This window comes from Pteropus medius, unplaced genomic scaffold, assembly GCF_902729225.1.
Source record: "Pteropus medius unplaced genomic scaffold, Ma_sr-lr_union100, whole genome shotgun sequence".
NCBI lineage: Eukaryota > Metazoa > Chordata > Mammalia > Chiroptera > Pteropodidae > Pteropus > Pteropus medius.
Genome location: NW_024351729.1, coordinates 5930250 through 5948136, shown reverse-complemented (window position 1 = coordinate 5948136; position 17887 = coordinate 5930250). Strand labels below are relative to the sequence as shown.

At 34.1% G+C, this 17887-nt stretch overlaps 1 protein-coding gene across 1 annotated transcript in view; it reads left to right on the top strand.

Annotated features, from left to right (window-relative positions):
- DNAH7 (dynein axonemal heavy chain 7) overlaps nt 1-17887 on the top strand; it is a 208265-nt gene that overhangs the window by 43323 nt on the left and 147055 nt on the right. The window contains exons 16-19 of the mRNA XM_039844299.1: nt 2071-2295; nt 4453-4599; nt 8038-8723; nt 10683-10869. Of these exons, the coding sequence (XP_039700233.1) occupies nt 2071-2295; nt 4453-4599; nt 8038-8723; nt 10683-10869 (1245 nt within the window). The remainder of the gene's footprint in view (nt 1-2070; nt 2296-4452; nt 4600-8037; nt 8724-10682; nt 10870-17887) is intronic.

Here is a 17887-nt window from a genome sequence, read left to right as displayed (position 1 = left end):
GGATGATTATAAAGATAGCTAGATAGTTCCATAATCGTAAATTCTTTTGGAAAAATGAATATTGAATATGAAGAGTGTCATTTATTTACCCTCCTAGCCATCACTGGAAATATTTAGGAATTTGGGGTTAATGTAAACTTCTATTGTTCACAACAACCTTTAACAGAATTAGCAAGTGAGATTCATTAACTGGTACTTAAAATATTTCTGTACCCTAAAAAAGTTTATTGCTACAAAGGCAAATAGCTTTTCAATTTATTCAATACAGAAATTAGTCATTATCAGTAAGAGGAAATAAAAACCCTGTCATTTGACTACACGGAAGGCTGATTAACCAAATAACAAAAATATATTTTCAGTTAGACATTTTGTTATCTGTGGAAACCACCATGATTTGCACCTTATTTGCTTAGATTTGCAACATAACATTTCGTCTAATTAAGATGATATATCACGAAAGGTTTCTAGGCAATGTTGCTTGCCTTTTTCTTTTTAATTATAAAAGTAAAAATGTAAACAATGTAGGATTATACAAAGTAAAAAGTAAAAGTTCCTCTTTTCTATAATTCTTTTCTTTAAGGTAATAATTCTTTATAGTTTAGTGTGAATTCTGTTCTTTCCAAACCAGTGAGAGAGAGGATGAAGAGAGAGAGCCAGGAAGATAGAGATTAGAGATTAAAAAGAGCTTTAAGAACATTAAAAAGAAGAAGCATTTACTTCATAGACAGGGAGATGGGGTATAAGATAGGGAAGGTGAACGTAGGTAGTTACAAGTAATGCGGCGGATTTCCTTCAGCATTAATATTATTAAGATATATAAATAAATTAATATGTATCAGAGCTTTGAAAGAGATATATGTACATATGTACATACACAAGAGCATGTGCACTTGCATACCTACTCACACACACACACAGATACACACACCTGTACATTCACCTACTCACACACAAACGCAGAGAGATTTGTTTTTGCAAAAACAGAATCATCACTCTGCTGCAAATTACTGTGTTCACTTAACAATATACCCTCTCTGTATTTCTCCTATTAAGTAACTAGGCTTTCTTTGTTTTTTTTTTTTTTCCAAAATCAATAGCCGTTTACTTCAATACAATTTATTAAATGATCTGTCATTCACTCCTTATTTGAAATGCATCTTTTCAACATTAAATTTCTATATGCACTTGGAGCTCTCTCTGTTCTGCTCCATCCTCTATCTCTGGGCCAGAATAAAAACTATGTAAATTACTGCATCTATATAGCATATTTTGATATTTGGCAGGGCTAGTCTCTACTATTTTCCTTTTTCATGAGTACCTTTGCTACTCTTGAATATTTACTATTTCAGACACTTTTAGAATTACAGCAAATTTAGTTTTTAAAATGCTACTGCAATTTTGATGGAATTTGAATTGAATTTATAGACTAATTGAGAGAAAAATTTACGCCTTTATAATATTATGTCTTAACATATGTTTCTACATTTATTCAAACTTTTAAAATGTCCTTCAATAAACTATTATAGTTTTTCTCATATAGATTTAGCACATTTCTTGTTAAATTTGCCTATCATTAATTTTTAGTTTTTGTAACCAAGGAAAGTGTTTCAGCACAAGTGTCTGTTGCAAGTTTGCAATTTTACAGTTGTTGTGGCAGTTATTTGACTAATAATTGTCTCCTTCAACTAAACTATAAACTATCTAAGGGCAAAACCCACATCTGTACCTGGCAAGTGTCAGGCACGTAAAGGTGCCCAAACATGCTATGTTGAAAGAATAAATGATATCACACAGGTAGCACCTGCTTCATATCTTCCAGAAACCCATAGCAGTCTTCTCTGGTTTTCCAATGCTTTTTAGATGTTGTTTATTATTTTCTATTTTTTTCCCCTGCTGTTTTAGTAGCGATGTTTGGAATTGGACTAAACTGTTCTACAGTCCCCTATCTGTAAGCAAAAGTCTATATACTTCTAAAAAGTCTATATATATTTATGTAATGCATTTCCTCAGGCTATTTTTTGACATGAGCTGTTCATTAAAATGCCATCTGTAATTTTTGTTTTCCCTCAGGCTTATATTCAAAAAGTAGAGACAATTGATATGATTGAACTGGGACAGAGATTGGTGGATTCTAAGAACTGTCTCGCCTTCCTCATTGAGTGTGCCAACTTTTCTCCGGCAGACATTAGGCTAAATAATAATGTTTTCCAGTGGTATGGAAGAATGGAAGAAATTTTTGAGGAACACAGGAAAATCATTAAAGAGAAAACAGAACAATATCAAGATGGTCTCAAGGTTGGCATCTTAGCTATTTTGAATTATTTTCATTTTCTGGACATGTTTAAGTTTTAACTTTTTACATAGCATTGTAACTCTACTTCACAGGTCATATATTTTAGCTTTCTCTTACTATAAATCTTAGTACAATATAGTACACATCACATTGGATCAATGTGGCATCATTTTTTGATTTTTCAAGGGAGAAAACATTTGAATATATTACCCACATATGATCATTAATAAAAACACTATCTTATACAGTTTATAAGATAGTTATTTTAGTTATTTTATTGTTATTTTATTTTTATTATTTAATGTCAAAGCTCCCTTGATGAAATGTACCTTTATACCTTATATATGCTAAAACTCACCTAAGTACTGTGTCTAGAATCATCACTCTTAACATTTAATTACTCTAACCTTTTTTTTTTGTCTTACATATAAGATGGTTTGTAAATTTTCCCCTCACTACATGTTCAGCCTCATCTACCTCTCCCCACTCCTTGTTCTTGATTTTTCAGTAACCCTGAGCAACCTTTAAGTGCGTGCTCTCCCAAACTCTCATCTCTTGCACATTCTTTCCATGTGCTCCTGACCACAAATCATGCTTGTCTATCTAGCGTACTCAGATGAGTTTCTGAGAAGCCCTCTTAGATCTCAATGCTGCATCTTCTCTTCTCCTATTGCACTTTTAACACATCTCCACTGGACTAATTATCTGATCATTATGTTATTATTTTCAGGTCTATCTCCCCATTAGACAGTTAGTTCCTTGACAACAGAGCAGTTTGATTTTGACCTTTTGTCCATTTACATTCCCCTGGCCTGCACAGTGCCCAACACACAGGAATGCCATGAGCACTCCATAGCTACTGTCTAAATAAATTACTTAGTATTTTCAGTCTCATTTTACAAATGAAAAACACATGTTCCTAAAGTGAAGAGGCTTGTTCCAGGTCAGCCGGTAGGGATGTCCTTTGATAGCCAGCCTAACATCTTTCTACCACACTATAGCAAATACAGTTAATTGACAGAATATTTTGTTTGGATTCATAGACGTCAAACAAACAAACAAACAAACAAACAAACAAACAACCCTTCATTTGAAACTGTAGTCTAAACTTCTGTTTTACATGTAGGCCATTTCAGAATTTTTAAACACTTGTAGACACCATCATGAATAATAAATATCAGATACTTATGTTACAATCGAATAGACTCTTAGAAAATGCTAGATGACCCAGAATTATCTACATTTTATTGTAAAGTATATACTATTTTACAAATTACACATAATATTGATGAAATTTTTCCTCTCATTTTCATTCCCCCACTGGGCCCACTGACAATAAATTTGTCAGGAAACTAAAGAAAAGAGGACAGAAATAAACTTAGGTAATCTATAAAATAAAAAATCTATTTTTGAATAATCCAGATTTGACATTTAAATATTTTATTAAGAATTATTTTTTTAGATACATTTAATTTGAAATGCCTTACCAATGACAATTTTGTAATAAGCTTTTCTTGTTAAAATATACATACCTGTTTTATATTGGAAGACAGTAATTTTCAGGCTTTAAATCTAGATTTACTTACCTTACACATTTCTTGTGAAGGGAGCCTATGGGACAAGAAAAATAACCTTAGAATGCTTTGTTTTAGCATTGATAATTGAAGAGATGTTTGAATATCAGGACACAATTAAAGAAATTAGTTTTTTTCCAGTTATTTGTAAAAATGCCTCAGATGTCTTTACAGCCTTTAAAAAATTGGAGTTTTCCTTTAGCCCCATACTTGATTATTATGAGATTTTTTCAAATGCTTATAAATCATTTGTTAGTATAAAGTCTTTAGCATACTAAAGAATACCATTTACTAACACATTCTTATTTACTTTGTTTGTTAGAACTTCTCACATTGATAGTAAAGGGTAAACTTTCTCTAATTCATGAATCACAGGAATCTTAATCATTAATTTTAAATCTCTTAAATCTTTTTAACTCTTAAAAATGCTGCATATTTTAGATCTCTGTTATTATCTTTCAGATAATCCCTTTCTTTATATTTTGCCAGTGTCAAAATATAATAATTCTGATAATCCTTTATATCTGATAGTGCCTAAAGGTTTTAACTTTTAAAATTAGTAACAGCCAATATTGTTTTTATTAGTTACGATGTGAACGGTTTCTGGAGGAATTAGAGAGTTATGCTAAGCAGGCAGAAGAATTTTTCTCCTTTGGAGATCTTCAGGATGTACAACGATACCTGAAAAAGGCTCAAATACTGAATGGAAAGTTGGATTTAGCAGCAGACAAGGTATAATTTAAAAATTTTAAAGATGAATAAGTTCAAAAGAAAGAGCATGGAATTTGCTTTGCATATTTACCTTTAAGAAATAGATTTAAGTAAAAGAAGTTTAACTACATTTAATTAGAGAATAATGCATATGGCACAAATATATTTTACAGACATACTTCAAAGAGGAGCAGCATTGTTGTTTTATTGGTAGTGATAACATTTCAGTGGCCTTCATTTTTTATTTGAAGGATAGAGTTATATCTCCATCTGCTTCTTAATTTTTATTTTGTGTCATTTAAACATTTGCATCATATGATAGCACCTGGTTATTGTTTAGTTTTCTCATCTTCATAGAAGCCAGTTTAGATTGGGTGGCTGTGTTTTTAAATTAGACTCATTATATTCTCCCATCAAACTACTTTGATCTCAATATTGCCATTTCAGAAATCACCTTTCTCATGAAAAGAAACTGGAAGGGGAAAAGCCATACTCTTTGCCATGTAAAATGTTTGGCGGTTTTAATAGCGTCTTTTATAAAAAAGGGAAATATGAAAACAGACCATATTATGATGCTCTAGCATTTTTTGCATTTATTTATTTACTTAAAATTATTGGGGTGACATTGATTAGTAAAATCAAATAAGTTTCAAGTGTACAATTCAACAGTATGTTGTATATATATATTGCATTGTGTGTTCGCCTTCCAAAGTTATGTTTCCTTCTGTCACCAACTATTTAACCCTTTTTACTCCTATCTATTCTCCCCTCCCCCGTTCCCTCTGGTAACCACTAATCCACAATCCATGTCTGTTTGTTGCTTTCAGTTTTATATCCCACATATGAGTGAAATCATATGGTTTTCAACTTTTTCTGTCTGATTTATTTCGCTTAGCACGATTATCTCAAAATCCATCTATACTGTTGCAAATAACAGCATTTCATCTTTTCATATAGCTGAGTAATATTCCACTGTATATATGTACCACAGCTTCTTTAGCCAATCATCTATCATAGGACACTTTGCTTCCATGTCCTTGCCACTGTGAATAATGCTGCTATGAACATCGAAGTGCATATAGCTTTGCAGATTTTTGGGGTAAATACTCAGAAGAGAAATTGCTGGATCATATGGTAATTCAATTCTTAGTTTTTTGAGGAACCTCCATACTGTTTTCTATAGTGATTGTATTAATCTGCATTCCCACCAGCAGAGTATGAGAGCTCCTTTTTGCCTACGATCTCTCCAACACTTGTTATTGCTTGTCCTGTTGATGACAGCCATTCTAACAGGTATGAGATGGTCTCTCATCATAGTTTTGATTTGCATTTCCCTAATAGCTAGTGAGGTTAAGCATCTTTTCATGGGTCTGTTGGCCATTTGTATGTCTTCTTGGGAGAAGTGTCTATTAAGGTCCTCTGCCCATTTTTTAATTGTATTGGTTTTGTTGTTGTTGTTGAGTTCTTTATATTAGGCCTTTATATTTGAGTATTAGGCCCTTATGTGAGGTGTTTGCAAATATATTTTTCTATTTGATGTTTCTCTCTTTGTGTTGTTGATGGTTTCTTTTGCTGAGCAGAAGCTTTTTAGTTTGATATAGTCCCATTCATTTATTTTTGCTTTTACTTCCTTGCCTTTGAGGTCAAATTCATAAAATCCTCTCTAAATCCAAGGTCCATGCATTGAGTTCCTATGTTTTCTTCTATTCAATTTATTGTTTCAGGTCTTATATTCAGGTCCTTAATCCATTTTGATTTAATTTTGATGTGTGGTGATAGACAACAGTCTGGTTTCACTCTTTTGCAGGTGGCTTTTCAGTTTTCCCAGCACCATTGATTGAAGAGGCTTTCTTTTCTCCATTGTATGGTCTTCATTCCTTTTTCAAAAGTTATTGGCCTATGTATGCAGGGGTTTAATTCTGAAGTCTCAATTTTGTTTCATTGGTCTGTGTCTGTTTTTCTGCTAAAATCATGCTGTTTTAATTATTGTCACTTTGTATTATAATTTGAAGTCAAGCAGAGTGATACTTCTAGACTTTTTTTTTCCCTCAAGATGGCTTTGGCTATTTGAGGTCTTTTGAGCTTCCATACAAATTTGATAATTTTTTGTTCTAATTCTTTAAAAAATGCCATCGGGATTTTGATGGGAATTGTGTTAAATCTGCATAATGCTTTAGGTAATAAGGTCATTTTAATTATGTTATTCTTCCAATCCAAGAACATGGAATGTCTTTCCATTTCTTTGTGTCTTCTTCCATTTCTTTTAAAATGTCTTATAGTTTTTAGTGTATAGGTCCTTCACATTTTTCATTAGGTTTATTCTTAGGTATTTTATTCTTTTTGTTGAAATTGCAAAGGGAATTGTTTTCTTCATTCCTTTTTCTGAAAATTCATTATTAAAATATAGGAACACTATGGATTTTTGAACATAGATTTTGTATCCTGAACATTTACTCTATTTGTTTATTATTTCTAATAGATTTTTAGCAGTGTCTTTAAGGTTTTTTATGTAAAGAATTATGTCATCTGCAAAAAGTGGCAATTTGACCTCTTTCCCTATTTGCTCTACCATTTTCCTTGCATTGAAAAAATTTTAATATCTTAGCAGATCAGATAATTAAATAGTTTAGAACAATCACAAATATGCAAACATATGTTGGGATAAGGGAAATAAACTTTGTAGATTTTTTAAAACCAATGCCACTGAAATTTTAAGTAACTTGCATAATTGTATAGTGAGCTCAAACGTTTTAATTTTGTAGATATCACCTCGAAACCACCCACATGCTCACATATTTCACAATGAAACTAAGAAATAATGCTTTCTTTGTCTCTTCTTATTCTATTTATCTTCGAGACCCAGCTCTGGTTGCATCTTCTTTACAGAGGCACCTGTGACTTAATTCTTTTAGCATGCTCTCACATCTCTAAGCAATTGCATTTTTTATGTATATTATTCATTTGATATCACACAGCTATTGCTTTAAGACATTTCTTCTTTTGCCTTATATTATTACTGAATAATTGCTATGTAACTTTCTCTACTTATATCCTATCTCCTCAGTTGGATTACTAATTCCTTGGAGTTGTTACTTTGCAATATAATATTAAAAAAAACTTTTCCACATTACCTAACACAATGCTATGTATATTAAAAATACTTGAGGTTTTGTTAATTAATGAATAAAGCTTTATCTTCAGTATATCTGGATGGGCAAAGACATGTGAATTTGTTTTACTAGGCTAAGTAACTTAACCAGTGATCGTTCACTGGAAACTGTAATCAAAAAGAAATAGGAAAAAGAAACTACCGCTCAGATTTTATAGATTAGGCCTAATTTAAATTTAACCTTAGGGCGTAGTAAGGGTTTTTTGGGTCATATTTGATATAAATATTTTTAAAACTTAATTTTGAATATTATTTACTTTCAGAATAACAAATAATACCTGTTCTTCCAGATCGAACAGTTTAATGCTGAAGAGGAGGCATTTGGTTGGCTACCATCAGTATATCCTCAACGTAAAAAAATCCAAGATGGTTTGAACCCTTATCTTCGTCTCTATGAAACTGCTGTCGAATTTAGCAGTAAATATAGAGGATGGACCGAAGGACCATATAACAAGGTGAATCCAGACGAAGTAGAGGCAGATGTTGGAAATTACTGGAGAGGACTATATAAGCTGGAGAAAACCTTCCACGATTCTCCAAATGCTTTGGCAATGACAAAAAAAGTAAGGGCAAAGGTGGAAGATTTCAAGCAGCACATTCCTCTCGTTCAAGTGATCTGTAATCCTGGCTTGCGCCCCAGGCACTGGGAGGCCATGTCCAACATCGTTGGTTACCCTCTGCAGCCGGGAGATGACTCCACCGTCTTCTCTTTTTTAGACATGAACCTGGAACCATTTTTAGATAGATTCGAAAGTATTAGTGAAGCAGCTAGCAAAGAATATTCTCTCGAAAAGGCCATGGAGAAGATGATTAATGAGTGGGATACCATGGAATTTGTCATTCTCTCTTATAGAGAATCTGGGACATTTATTTTATCATCAGTTGATGAAATTCAGATGTTGTTGGATGACCACATTATTAAAACGCAAACAATGCGAGGATCTCCTTTTATTAAGCCTTATGAAAAGCAAATGAGGTAAAGTGATATTTATATGACAATATTTATACTATGGTATCAAAATCCACACTTGTTTTGTTTTGTTAACAAAATCATTACGTGTATGTAATGTGTAGTTCTTTTTTAAATTGATTCTGTATTGTGTACTTAATATTTTAAATAGTTTATTATAAGGAATGATAACCCTCATTGCTTTTGAAAGAGTACTGATCCCTTTGCTATGACATATATTCATAACAAGGGTAGTAAACAATCAGTCCCCAGATATTCATTTTCATTTATCTGATCTTACATATTTGACTCTCAAAAATAATTTTGTCTATAAACATAGATTATAGAACATATAAACTATAAAACTGAAGATAGTATCCTTTTCCAAATATACTAATTAGTCTGTTGTAGATGATCCCTAAAAGTCTATTCTAATTTCCACTGATGTGCATGAAGCATGGCTAGATAAGTGCAAAAGAATGAAACTATGATTCTAGTCTGGTGTTTTAGGGATTTAACACAGCCGATTAAATTAAATTCTTATCCAGTCTATTAATTTTTTCAATTTTTATAATTTGTATCAAGCAGTTTATATTTTATCTTCAAAAGAAAGTAAATCCAAATCAGAGTACCATCTTCAATGTTAATTTACATGACAAGAAAAAGCAAACTGCTTGATAATACTTGCCTTTGTTTATTGATAGATTATCCCAACTTGAGCATGCTCTAGCTCAGTCTCCCTGCCCCAGCTCTCTCCAGTGTGCTCATCAAAACTAATTTTTGAAACACTCTCAAAGTGGTATATCTAGACTCTGTTTTTAAGGACTATGCATGAGATCATTAGCCAGTGAGAAATTTTCTGCATCAGTCAGGGATTAAATGAAAAAAGAGGGACGAGCTCCAGAGAAAAGCAGAGGCATTGATTTCTTTTTGTGAAAAGAAATTAAACAAATTCATTTATAAACATTGAAAGGAAAGTATTTTAGAAAGGCATTTGAAAATACCTTGTGACTTTTAGAACTATTTATATTTCTTGATTTTAATAATCTAAAATTACAGATCACCACTTATAGTTTATGTGTAATGTGTTAATATACTCATACAGCTATCCCATCTTTAAGTTCTGTTGCCGTTAACCAATCATTCTTCTTTATGGCTATGTTATCTCTTGTAGCATAGTAGTTGCAGCTGTCTGGGTCCAAATATCGCTCTATTGTTATTAGTTGGGTGAACTTGAACCTGATACTTATGTCTACGTGCCTTACTTAGTCTCCCCATTGGTAAATATGTAAGGATGTGAGCATAGAGCAAATACATACAGAGACCTTAGAACTGTGCTTGTAAAATTGTCAGTGTAATCATATTTATTCTTGAAGAAATCAAATCATTATTTTTGTTCTCCGTGTTTAGAAATGAGTGGTAACCTATTGTAAATTCTAAAATGCTTCTGTCTCATGAATGCCATGCTAATAAGTTTAGGATTATGTAGATTTTTCTTTAACTGCCAGTTACATTTTATGAATTGAAATATTTTATTCTGGAATTAAAACCTTTAAGGGCCCAAGATTTTTTTAAAAAAGAAGAATGTTAAAGGAAATGAGTCTCGGATATAACTACCTTTCTGAAGAAGTTCAGAATGCCCTTACCATTACTGTCTTCAAAATCTCATTTCTCAATTTTTACCTTCTAGCCATGGAATTGGATTGTAAAAAGGTTTATCGTTATGAATATATAGAAACCAGCTCATTTGTAGATAGGTATATCTTAATTCATATATCCATATAAGGATAAATGTCGATAATATTTTAAAACAGATTTTGTAGAACAAAGCTAGTGATTTATCTTTGAATGAAGACAGATGAATGGAAATTAGAATAACAGCAGTTCATACAAGATTGACAGTCTAGTCATGGTTTTGAGTTTTGTCATTTGAAACATTGCTTGGTTTGCTATTGTTGATAAAAGCCACTGTATTTTGCTTCTCAGAGAATGGGAGGGCAAGCTCCTGCTGCTTCAGGAGATTCTGGATGAATGGCTCAAGGTCCAAGCAACATGGCTATATTTGGAGCCCATTTTCAGTTCTCCAGACATAATGGCTCAAATGCCTGAGGAAGGCAGACGATTTACAACCGTGGATAAAACATGGAGAGATATAATGAAAAATGTCGTGCAAGTAGGTAAAACTCTCTGAAAATGATATTATTTGGTTGAAATGACATGACTTTTATTTTTTTAACATTCCAAATAGGCCATTGTCTTTTTCCCACATACATTCCCTTTTCAGATATTATTTTAGACTCCTAGGAACAAGGAATATCAAGTGCAAAATAGATATTTTATCCTGATTCCTTCTTGAGGGGTAAAATGAATTTGCATTGTTTAATGCCATTTGGATCTAGTCATGGTTCTTACCGTATGCTCTGATAGGGAGACATCGTAGTCAGCATTTGCTGCCCCATCAATTCTAAGGCTTGTTACGGGCTACACCACCACTGACATGTGCTGTGGTGGAAATATGTCAGCATGCCAATCGCTCAATTAACAGCTTTCTCTGTAGAGACCTATAAAAAAGAAGAGTTGCAAAAATAAATATATCTGAAGAGCGTAATAAATAAAATAAATAAACAAAATGTAATCAATCGTCAATCGATACAAAAATACCATGGAGAAGAACTTAACAATTTAATTTAAGTTAAGGAGAGAATTTAATAAAAAGCAGTAATACTGAAAAAGGCATGATTTTGTTCAATTCAAAAGATATTTATTTACTGCCTGCAAAGCATTGTTTATGTTTTTGGAAGTTAAGATTAAAATAGAAGAAATATTAGTTATTAAATTATATTATTAAATAAATGTAAAATTCTCTATTGGTGTTTTGATCAAATATAATACCATGAGATAGAATGTTATCTTAAAATTTACCTACCTTAAAACAGAAATATGCATATTTTTATTATTTAAACTTTCCAAGTTGTGATTATAATCCTAAACACCGATAATACTATGTCAACATCAACTATGATTTGATAGGGAAATATTCAGAAAGATGGACATGGGTTTGTTTATTTAATAAGTTTACTTTATTTCATGTAATAATACATGAAACAAATCTCTGAGTAAACCAAACTTTTGTAAAATTAATCACACTAGAATCCCCCATTTAAAGAACTAACGGTTGAATTACTTAGTAACACATTTAATCATTCTAATTAATTTATTCTATAAACTTAGCCTTTCACATGTCATTTCCTTAACAGGGCAAAACTGTCATAACATGTATATATTTTTGTTTTGAAGGGATGAAGCAGAATTTTTTGTTGCCCCAAAAAGCAAAAAGTAAATGCTTGTATTCTCCTATTTAATATATTTTTAAAATAAAAATAGAATCTTTTTTTGATATTTAATCAAAATATTTTTCAAAATTCCATATTGCTAAGGAAATTTTATAGATTTTTCAATGCCTAGAAAAGAGCAGCTGTTCTGGGACTAGTAAATAAAGGAGACAGATTTTCAATTTTATCATACTGCTTAATTAAAAACAAAGAAACAAACAAACAAAAACTTTACTTACCCTCATTCCTGAATAAACAATTTTCTTTGGGTGGCGCTTCATTTACATTTGCTATAAGACTTGATAGTCTTTCTCAACCCGTTTTACATTTTCTTTTTCTCAATATGTTAGTATTCAGGACAGCTTTTACCCATCTCTCCCAAGCTATTAAAATAAACACAAATCTGTATTCTCTCAGGAAAGCTAATGAGATGACCAGGATGGTAGATGCCACTGGATTAAGTGCTTGGTACAAAAAGCCATTACTTTCAGTCTTAGGGATTTCTAATAAAAGTTCTTTTAGAACTACGCCAAAAGAAAAAGGCTCAGAGTTGAAAAGTAGAATGTAAATGATGTTGTTAATATAACTGACTTGATTAAGATATCTTGGTTCCTTGAAGTATAAACATGAAATAATTTTATGTTTTGCTCCCTGCTCCCAACTATGCTTGGCCAAAGCCCCTTTCTCACTGGGAGAAAGAAGCTCTCTTATGGACCTTTCAGTCTGATTCCAGAATTTTTCAGTCACTTTTGTTTTCAGTCACATAGTTTTGCCTGTGAGGACTAGCTATACCTGTTTCAAAACTTCAGTCTCATGTTCTCCTCAGAGCTCTTCCCCTCTCCCACAGTGCAGTTAAACCTGAGGTTCCAGTGGTAAGGAGATGTGGAGACTGCTCTCCCACCTGCTATTCTCTTTCCTGTGCTTATCACTAGGTGCTGCGACTGGGATATAAGAAGAAAGAGGGAAGCGGGAGGGATGAGGAGAAAAATAGGAAGGAGAGAGAAAGAGAATGAAATTAAGAGAGCATTTATTGATGTAGGAGATCCAGCCAAACTGGTTGTTCTTTTGGTCAGTGGTCATAAGATGGACAACCGTCTGTCAGCGGTGTCCATACATTGTGTCTTTACTATTGGTCATCACAACTAGCCTAGCTTTTGAGCAGTCATGGACACGTGAAGTCTACAGATTGGCGTGGTGTGGACAGGTGAAGACTCCAACAAGCTCTGACTGCTTGAGCATCTCCCTTACATTTGGTCATCCTCTGTGAAATTTGGCTGCATCTTCAAGTTGACTACTAATGATGGCTTTTGCCACATTCCTCTCATGCGTGTATCTTTTGCCACATTCTACAGCAGCATTTCACAAATCTGTATCTCTTAATTTCATCTGAGATCTGTAGCAAGGTAAGATCCATCTTCTGTACTGCGCGGTAACCCTGAGCACATGGCCCTTGCCCCTCCTTCACCTGGCCATTGCCTGACACCATCTCCTCCCAGGATTCTTTTCCTACTCTGATAGCACTGGAGCAGGTCACTATACCTGGTGACAGAGCAGACTGCCAGTTGGGGAAGAAGATGTTAGTCTCTTTCTCTACAGGCACTTGAAAACTTTTCTAGGGACCCTCTTGTACCCTCTCCCTAAGATGGGGCCAGTTAATTGCCCACCACTGGTAAAAGAACTGGGAATCTTTTGTCATGTATACTGCACACACCCAAACTTGACTTTTGATCCATGCAAGTCTTCTTTTGTATTCCAGACAAGACAGAAAAGACACTTTTGAATTTCTCCCCAAACCTTTTCCTCTTAGAGTCTAACCCCATCTTAGTAAATATAAACACTGTTTTCCCTATTGCTTAGGCCAAAAACTTAGGAGTCATTATTTTTCTTTTTGCCTTTATTGTAGTAAGTATGATCAATTGGCACCAAGCATCTCACCTCTTTCTAGTGAACTGGAAAGCTAAAAATCACATCTCCCAGATACCTTAGCATCTAAGTTTCTGAAAGTGAATCAGACTTTAACGATTACATACACTCACGTGAGATTTGGAAGGCATAAGTGAAACAGCATCCATCTTCTGCCATATCAGCCATTTCTGCTGTCAAACAAGATCATGGATATATGATTTTTTTTTCTTTCCCAAATGGGCTTTAATGTCTGATCACCAATTTTATGGGTACTTGGAGGTGGTGATAATATTGGCTTCCTGATCTCGCCTTCTGATCCCTAGAATTACAGCCACTGTGGTATGTTCTTGAATGCAGCAGTCCAGTAGTGGTAAATTTTATCCTAATTGGCAGTAGCAGTAACGCTCCTGGAAGATCATTTCCACAGTTCAAGGGTCTCTTCTGAAAGCCCAGGCCTTCCAAAAGTGATTAAGTGACTTTGTAATCACTTAATTCCCTCTGTTAAATCTCTTTTTTGCTTAATGTACCTAGAAAGATTCCGCACTGAACTAAGAATAAGAATACCAGAACCTCAAGGATAAGATCTAGGATTGTTTATATGACCCTTTGGATTTTAGGGTAGTAAAAATCTAGTTACCCTTTGAAAATGGAACACTGGTGGTACCTGGCATGCAGTGCAAAGTCACTTACCCAAATTATGGTCTTAGTTTCCTGAAATGAAAAGTCTTTTATAGAGATGAAGCTTTGGTGGACCAAGTGGCTACTGGAATAGGTCAGTATAGTAGGAATTTGAAATCTGATGGATATGAGGTGTGCTGAATTTTTTCTAAACACTGGAGAAATTAAAGAAAGAAATGTCATAATTCAGGGTTTAAATTCTCTGCTTAAGATACAATCAGAGGACCAAGGAGCTTCTGTGATTGCCATCAAAGAGCTTCATATCTCACAGCTACAAGTTTGACATAGCCAAAAATCAGTCAGACTCTGATTGAATGAGTTGCCAAATTACGATGTAATTTAATTCACAGACTTGCCAGATTTATGTGAAAGGTAGTTTACTTATTAACAAAGAGTAGGATGGCGAGATTTAGGAATGGGGACATTTGGGTGGATTTGACTAACTGAGTACCTTGATCCTCACACTGCAGAGCCTTCCTTGCCAGAAGCCTTGTCAGAAGCCTTGTCAGAAGCCTGAGGAATATGGAAGGCGATGTATTGTAATGGTGCTTGTCCAGGGAGGAAAGACCCTAAGTTACAGGCAGTCAAATGTATTGATGTGAATGCAGTTACTAGAGATACTGGTTTTAATGTGCTAATCAAGGAGATGAGAATGGTCTATTTATGTATTTTGTTTTGTTTTTGACCAAAACCTGGTTCCCATAATGGCCTACCTAAATGAAGTTGAAATGCCAGAAAATCCTTGATATGATTTAAATAAATTAGAGATGGTTTATAGATGTTTCTGTGAAATAGGCTTGTATGACCCAGAAATGGAAATTACAGTCCCACTTAGGGGGCAGTAGGAAGGTAATCCTTCTAGTGGGCACACCTTCAATAAAAATATTAGGAGCAAACAGTTTGGCTGCACGATCAAGGACTTAGAAGAAACAAGACTGAAAGTTCGGTAACAAAGGAGGTCTGGGGAAAATGTATAAGGGATCACAGATAGACTAGAATATTAGTATATTTGTTCTTTGTGTAAATGTTTAATAAAAAAAAAAGCACTGCAAAAGGAGGCACTTAATATAGTTGACCACTTGATCTAGTTTGTGAATGTCACCCAGCATATGCCAGTGTATGCACAATGAACTATGAATTATATGAATAAAATAATAATAACATTGCCCAGACTGGAGAACGTTTGAGTGTTAAAGCAATTAATAAGAAGGCCAGTAAAACAAGCATAAACCAGAACTCTCTTCTTGAAACTGGGACACATGGTCACTCTGGTTATAAACAAAGAAGTCATGATGGCCGAGATGGAAATTATGGAACGACTCATCATCATTGGCTACCTTTTACCAACACTGCCGAATGCCCAAACTGCCAACAGCAGAAACTAACACGATGCTTCTGATACAGCATCACACTTGAAGGGACCAGGCAACCCTTTAGAAGAAATTGAATACATTGGACCTCTTTCAACATAAAAGAGGGCAGTGATTTGTCTGTACCAGATAGATTTCTCCTTCGTTATCCCAAGCTTCTGTGAACACTGTCATTCACCGACTTACTGAATGACTTATTGTCACAGGTCCCACGTAACATTGCTTCTGCTAAGCAACTTATATTACAAGAGAAATGAATCAATTGACTGACATTCATGAGATTTACCGGTCCTAATGTGTGCATTGACCTTATAAAAAGTGGAATGTCTCATGTTGAAGACTCAGTTGCTGTACCAACAGCAAGACAATAGATTGTGAGTTTAGGGTGCTGTTCTAGAGAATATATAGTATATATTCTCTACCAGATCCAAATATATGGCTTTTCCCATAGGCAGAGTACATGGATCTAGGAATTAACGAGTAAAAATGAAATGAGAATGACACTTTTCACTAATTCACTCAATAAACTACTCACAATTTTGCTTTCCAACTCTCCATTTTGCTAGTTGAAATATCTTAGTATCCGAGGAATGTTTCTGTATGGGACCCTATCAATAGTTTCACTGAACAGGAAGTTCTTGATCTGCTCACTGTACCTTTTACCTCTCTGTCCTTATAACTTTCCACTTTACTTACTCTGTTCTAGCCACACTGGCTTCCTTTTTGTTCTTCTTCTTTTTTTTTAATCACACATCTCAAACACACTGTGCCCTAAAGCCTCTGCCCTGACTGGACCCTCTTCCTGAAAGGCTCTTCCTCCAAACACCTGAGGAGCTAATTGACGTCTCTGCTTCCTTGAACTCTTTTCTCGAATATTACCTTTATAAAGAGTCTTACATTGAACACCCTATTTAAAATAGAAACCTGCCTTTGCCTTTCCTGGCACTTCTAATTTCCCCTTTTTTATTTGTAGCATCCATCACCTCTAACTTATTATATGATTTATGAACTGTTATGTTTATTATTTGTTGTCTGTCTCCCCATGGAAGCTGGGATCTTTGTCTGTTTTGTTCACTGTTGTGCCCCAAGTGCTAAGAACAGTGCCTGACACATAGCAGACCCTTGATAAATATTTGTTGAGTGAATGAATAATTGAACTGAGATGGATCCTTCAATTATTGCTAGTTCTTAAGAATTCTAAGTTTCTTTATGAAAAACCTCTGAAAATTTTATTTTAAATGCATGGGCCCTAAGATCTGGATTAAGCCTAAAATTATCTTGGGTTTTGAAAACATTTTTATTCCAGGTGAGGTCACAAAGATCACAAAGTTGTAAGGGAGCTTATATGTCTACTTAGTGAACCCACATTTCCCTTGTTAGGGCTTAAAAGGTTTAATGAGGATCTTACCACTCTGTTGTCCAGGGATTTCTGATTAGGAAGTTCACGCTTCTAGAAGTTTATTGAACTAGCTTGAGATTAATTCCATGAAGTGTCTGAAACTGTACTTTCTGTGAAGCTTCCTGGCAGCAGTAATTACAATGCTCTCTCTACATACCCAAATTAAAGTTCCAGGCCCCTGATATCATAAGCATTTGATTTAGTAGTGTAAATCAACCACGAGATTGTCATTTGTGGTGGTAAGAGTGGTGATACTTATAAAGTAAAAGAAGACACACAAAATCTGTATAATTGTTCCTCAACCAAAAAAATGACAGTTAATAATTCCTTTTCTTCTCCTCCAGGGGATAGAATGTAATTAAAGTATCAAGGGAATCCTATGTAGTTCCAATTTTCTAATAGCTTCCTGTTATAACATCTTATTGTTCTGTCCTAAGAAAACAGCTAATAAGTACCAGCCTGGTACAACATGGAGGGTTATGTGTTCCTTGAGTCCCTCTGTATGTT